Source organism: Anastrepha obliqua, chromosome 4 (genome assembly GCF_027943255.1).
Source record: "Anastrepha obliqua isolate idAnaObli1 chromosome 4, idAnaObli1_1.0, whole genome shotgun sequence".
NCBI classification, from domain to species: Eukaryota; Metazoa; Arthropoda; class Insecta; order Diptera; family Tephritidae; genus Anastrepha; species Anastrepha obliqua.
The window spans coordinates 76,818,963-76,825,498 of NC_072895.1; the positions used below are offsets into that span (position 1 = coordinate 76,818,963).

General features: G+C 36.4%; 1 protein-coding gene across 1 annotated transcript; it reads left to right on the top strand.

Annotated features, from left to right (window-relative positions):
• Positions 1-5,243, top strand: LOC129246136 (protein flightless-1). Its single transcript, XM_054884697.1, has 7 exons — positions 1-151; positions 278-1,967; positions 2,914-3,255; positions 3,318-4,398; positions 4,464-4,614; positions 4,679-4,957; positions 5,018-5,243. The coding sequence occupies exons 1-7, from the start codon at positions 92-94 to the stop codon at positions 5,150-5,152; spliced, it is 3,738 nt and encodes a 1,245-aa protein (XP_054740672.1). The 5' UTR covers positions 1-91; the 3' UTR covers positions 5,153-5,243.
• Positions 5,244-6,536: the final 1,293 nt, after the last annotated feature.

The following is a 6,536-nucleotide window of genomic DNA, read 5'->3' on the forward strand; positions in this document are numbered from 1 at the left end:
TATAAATATATTTTGCGTTATTGCTTTGTTGGGGTAGAAATCTTCGTTTATTAAAGTTTATCTCATTAGTCCGATTAAATAGTTTAAAAAAATGGCTACTGGTGTATTGCCTTTTGTTCGAGGTGTTGATTTTACAAAAAATGACTTCAGTGTTAGTATTACAACTATGAATATTTATCTTTATAAGTGTTTGTAATGTTTGCTTGCAACATGTAAACATTACATTTGTACATACGTATTATGATATAGTGACGCAGAGTTCTTTTTTATATTCTAGAAAGATAAATTTCCGGCTGCTATTAAGCAGATGAACCGAGTTCAATGGCTAACCTTGGATAACACTTCTCTTTGTGAAATTCCTGAAGAATTGGGGAATTTGTTTAAACTTGAGTATCTTTCCCTAAAACACAATGATTTGGAAAAACTGTATGGAGAATTGACGGAGCTTTCATGTTTGCGCTCTTTAAACTTGCGTTGCAATCAAATAAAAAATAGTGGCATTCCACCAGAACTGTTCCGATTAGAAGAACTAACAACATTGGATTTGTCACATAACAAACTTAAAGAAGTACCGGAGGGTTTGGAGCGCGCCAAAAGTCTTCTTGTATTAAATCTTAGTAATAATCAAATTGAATCTATTCCAGCAGCCCTATTCATACATTTGACTGACTTACTTTTCGTTGATCTCTCGAATAACCGATTGGAAACATTGCCTCCACAAACACGTCGACTGGCGAATCTGCAATCTTTAAACTTGGCTGACAATCCTTTAGAATTGTTCCAACTTCGCCAATTGCCATCCTTGCAAAATCTTGAAAGCCTTAACATGCGCAATACTCAACGTACTCTTCTAAATTTCCCCACATCCCTGGACAGCCTATCAAATTTAGCGGAATTGGATATATCGAAAAATATGTTGCCGAAAATACCCGATTGTGTATATAATTTGCCCAACTTAAAACGTATCAACCTCAGTGACAATGCCATTACCGAATTAAGTTCGAACATAGAATATTGGCAAAAAATTGAAGTACTAAATTTATCTCGCAATCTACTGACAACATTACCTGCAGCTATATGTAAATTAATACATCTGCGTTGCCTTTATTTAAATGATAATCGTTTAGACTTCGATGGAATTCCTTCAGGCATTGGAAAATTATGTTCTCTGGAGACATTTTCAGCATCAAACAACGTTTTAGAGATGATACCAGAAGGTTTATGCCGTTGTGGAGCTTTGAAAAAGCTCAATTTGAGCTCAAACAGACTCATAACTTTACCAGAGGCCATTCATTTGCTTGAAGGTTTAGATCAACTTGATTTGCGAAACAATCCCGATCTGATTATGCCACCCAAACCATCTGAAGCAATAAAAGGAGCTGGCGTTGAATTCTATAATATAGATTTTTCCCTACAAACCCAATTACTTCTTGCTGGTGCTGCTGTACCTCCTGTAGTGCCAGTGACCTCTAATATTAAGGATTCTACTGCACGTAAAATACGCTTGCGCCGAGGGCCACGAGCCGATTCTGATCAAGATTCAGCTAAAATACTGAAAGGTATGAAGGATGTGGCGAAAGATAAGGAAGAGTCTCTCGGCCCACTTGATGATTTGCAACACGAATCGCTTAAACCAAAACGTTGGGATGAATCATTAGAAAAACCTCAACTAGATTATTCAAAGTTTTTTGAAAAAGAAGACGGACAACTTCCGGGACTTACTATTTGGGAAATTGAAAATTTTTTGCCTAACAAAATCGAGGAAGTGGCACATGGAAAGTTTTATGAAGGCGATTGTTATATCGTGCTCAAAACATTTGTTGATGACTTGGGTCTACTTGCATGGCAAATCTATTTTTGGATCGGTAATGAGGCTACTTTAGACAAACGCGCTTGTGCTGCAATACATGCCGTTAATTTGCGCAATTACTTAGGAGCACGTTGTCGTACAATACGTGAAGAGCAAAGTACGTATAGTTGAAATTAATTGGTGATATGAAAAAATTATCGGGATGAAAGCATTCTTATTGAAAAAAGTTGCCTGCATAGGCTCGGAGTGCCTTCGGCTGCATAGAAGTAAAAGAAGCTAAATTTTTGGTGGCTGTAAATAATGATTTACATTCCTAATATATCTTTTACGATTTTGCTTCAATAGATAAATCTTGTTCATATAATCCTTTCTTAAAGAGCTAAATATAGTTCAATAAAATTCATAAAAAAAGAGCGAACTCTAGGTGAAAAAGCAATTCAAAGTTAAGAATATTTTTGGGGGTCGGTTAGTAAAGCTAATTTTATTGGTTAGATGGGAAAACAGCCCTTTGCCCAAAAACGGATTTGTTACTAAACCAAAAAGCTAATTTATAATTGTCATGATTGCAAGAGTTGCCATTGAAACTGTGTCGTTGCAAACGAAAATATATTTTCAATACCTGCAAAATATACAATAGCTAAACCCATTTTTATTTTCAGGCTGTTAGTTGTAGCCAGTTGTTTGTTGTTATTCTTTTACTATATGAGTACTCTCGTACTCTCCGAATGGGTTGGTGCGTGACTACCATTCGGAATTCCGAGAGAGCGTAAGTTCGAAACACCAAAATTAAGAAAAACATTTTTCTAATAGCGGTCGCCCCTCGGAAGGCAATAGCAAACCTCCGAGTGTATTTCTGCCATGAAAAAGCTCCTCATAAGAAATATTTGGCGTTCGGAGTTGGCTTGACACTGTAGGTCCCTCCATTTGTGAAACAACATCAAGACGCACGCCACAAATAGGAGGAGCTCGGCCAAACCCCCCCTGCGCGCCAATTATATATATATATACATATAAGGGGAAATTATGAAAATTATGAATTGCTTGTTGAACGTTTAAATGTTACTTTGTAAAGAATTTAATAGATTTTTAAATATGATTTACAGACGATGAATCTGAAGAATTTTTGGCACTCTTTGATACGGAAGTTACGTACATTGAAGGTGGACGCACTGCTACAGGCTTCTACACGGTCGAAGACATGTTGTATACCATGCGTTTATATCGTGTGCATGCCGCTGGTTCATCAGTCCACTTGGAGCCCGTCGCTGTACATTTCGACTCCCTAGATCCTCGATATACATTTATGTTAGACTGTGGAATCAAATTGTATATCTGGCTTGGGTGCGCATCAAAGAACACATTGAACTCCAAAACACGCCTAATGGCCGAAAAAATTAATAAAACAGAAAGAAAAAATAAATGTGATATCATAGTGGAAATGCAAGGTGAGTTTTTAGTTTTAGACTTTTTCTGTGATCATAAATAAAAGGACAATAATAATCTGCAGGGGAGGAAAGCGATGACTTTTGGAATAATTTGGGGGTTGACCCACAAGAAATATCCAAAAAGAAAATTATTCAGCATGTGTTGGATGGTTTTGAGCCTACCATCTCTCGCCTTTATCAGGTTCAACTTGGGATGGGTTATTTAGAGTTACCACAAGTGCAATTGGCAAATCAAAAATTGGTGCACACTTTATTAAATAGCAAAAATGTTTATATTTTGGACTGCTATACAGATCTGTTTGTATGGTTTGGTAAGAAATCCACCAGGCTAGTTCGAGCAGCCGCGATAAAATTATCGCGAGAACTCTTTGAAATGATAAGTCGTCCTGATTTTGCCTTGGTAACTCGCTTGCAGGAAGGAACTGAGTCGCAAATATTTAAATCTAAATTTGTAGGCTGGGATGAAGTAATGGCCGTTGATTTCACACGCACCGCTAACTCTGTTGCCAAAACGGGCGCAGACTTAACCAAATGGGCTCGTAAGCAAGAGACTAGGGCCGATCTAGCCGCACTTTTTATGCCTCGTCAAAACCCAATGCCGCTTAGTGAGGCTGAGCAACTGGAGGAGGACTGGAATTACGATCTTGAAGCGATGGAAGCATTTGTATTAGAAGGCAAAAAATTTGTTCGATTACCGGAAGAAGAATTGGGTAATTTTTATACGGGAGAGTGTTATGTATTCCTTTGTCGGTACTGTATACCTGTTGAAGAAGAAGACGGCGAGATAGATGATATAAAGCAATCGGATGACGAAATTCAATGTGTAGTATACTTTTGGCAAGGACGTAATGCCGGTAATATGGGATGGTTGACTTTTACTTTTACTCTACAAAAAAAATTCAAAGCAATGTTTGGAGAAGAGCTAGAAGTAGTGCGGATTCATCAGCAGCAAGAAAATTTGAAATTCATGGCCCATTTTAAACGCAAGTTTATAATTCACACAGGAAAGCGTAAAGACAAGTCAAATAATAGTTCTTTAAAGCCGTCTGTAGAGTTCTTTCACTTGCGATCTAATGGTGGAGCGTTGTGTACACGTTTGATTCAAATTCAACCAGATGCAGTAAATTTAAATTCAGCATTCTGGTAATGTTTCAATGTTTTTTATTCATTTATGTTCACTTTATATTAATTACAATGAAATTTTTCAGTTATATTTTATATGTTCCCTTTGACACGGAAGACGAATCACAATCGGGAATTGTTTATGTTTGGTTGGGTTCAAAGTCTACAGCAGAGGAGTCTAAGCTTGTCCAGGAAATAGCTGAAAAAATGTTCAACAACCCATGGGTTAGTTTACAGGTAAGTTTCAGCGCTTGAATCGGAAATCAACGAATATAAATTATGTGCTTTACACTAAAAATAGATTCTAAATGAAGGGGAAGAGCCAGAAAATTTCTTTTGGGTGGCTTTGGGTGGTCGCAAGGATTACGATACAAATGCAGATTTTATGAATTATACCAGACTATTCCGATGCTCCAATGAAAAAGGTTACTTCACTGTTGCAGAAAAATGTTCTGATTTTTGTCAGGACGATTTGGCAGATGACGACATTATGATATTGGACAATGGTGAACAAGTTTTTTTGTGGCTTGGTTCTAGATGCAGTGAAGTTGAAATTAAACTGGCGTACAAGTCAGCACAGGCATGTAGTAACACAGAGTCAAAAATAATTATTGTTGTTATTGTTATAGTTGTATTTCAGGTTTATATACAACATTTGCGCATTAAACAACCTGAGAGACCGCGAAAACTATTCCTTACATTGAAAAATAAGGAGTCGAAACGTTTCACGAAATGTTTTCATGGTTGGAGTACTCATAAATCGCCCCCGGAGTAATTATTTGCGTTTATATAGTTAATCTAAAACTAAAACTATTTGTTAAACTAAAACCAAACTAATTAGGAACGTACTTTTCATTGAAATCCAATTTCAAGACTTTAAGGTTTCGCCATCATAGCACAAAATCGGACCGAACTAACTTAAGTATTTATAATACTCACGAATAATAGCATGGACTTGTTGTGTAAACGGCGTAGTTCAAAATTTTAATTTACCTTATTTTATTTTAAATTAAAACATATTCTAACGGAGTTATTTATAAAAAGGCATGGAATATTTTAAATGCTCAATACAATACATCGAATGCCACGTTTTTTACGGCGCTTACTTCCTGGCGTCTACATGGCACCAAAGCGTACGAAAGGGCTTTTTAGGGTTATTTAACATCTCTTTTCCTCCGGGCCAAACCCATCATGTTTACGGCACTTACCTTTAGATGAGATTGACGATGACGACCGATGACTTCACCATGCTTGGGCTTTGTAAACAGTCTCCACAACACGGGTTGTTTCACTTTATACCTTTTATCTAGTTTTATGTTTTTAGAATAAACTGATATTTACAAACAAAAAAATTGGTCAACATTTTATAGCGTACCGATGATTTTTACGATTCTAATTCCGTCATAGTTCGCCGTGACGTACAAAAACCTGCGTTATGTAAAAAAGTTATAAAGTAAATCGAAGTTCGCTTAAAAATCAATACATACTATCGTTTTCTAACAAAGTCGGTAAAATTTTTTCGTAAAATCCGGTTACCAATCAATGAGTTAATAAAATAACATGAATTCCCGTTACTGGACGACATGCAGTTGGAGCGAGAAGCATGTGACGATGGTGCGAAAGGATGTGCTAACATCCTAATGAACACGGTGAAAAAAAGCAAATCAGCTGGTCTATTGATATCACTCAAGAATGATAGAGTGAAAGATTGCGCCTTCCGAATTCGCTTTGACGACGTCTTTGGCATAACAAAAAAACTGTATTTTGAGGTATTTTTATAATTGACAATTTAACACGCGGCTCTTTATTTGATTAGTTTATTCAATTTAAAAATTACAAATCTTAAAATCATAATATTACCATTAAGTCATTCACTGAACATTTACAAACAAGTAATTTCTCGTCCGTTTGTTTGTTTTGTATGTTTTGTACTCATGATGTCAACCGGTTGTAAAAATCGCTAAAAAAACGTAGCGGTTTTCGGAAGGTGCCACCTTTAGTTTCTGTACGCCGTTAATATCACCTTTGATAGCTTCGCCTTGACACTGACTGTATAAAGCTTTCGTTGCACAGTAAAAAAAAAATATTTACTTCCTTTGCTCATTGTGAAACAATGCGAATGGTAGATAAAGAAAACGTGTCAAAATCATTTACGAATG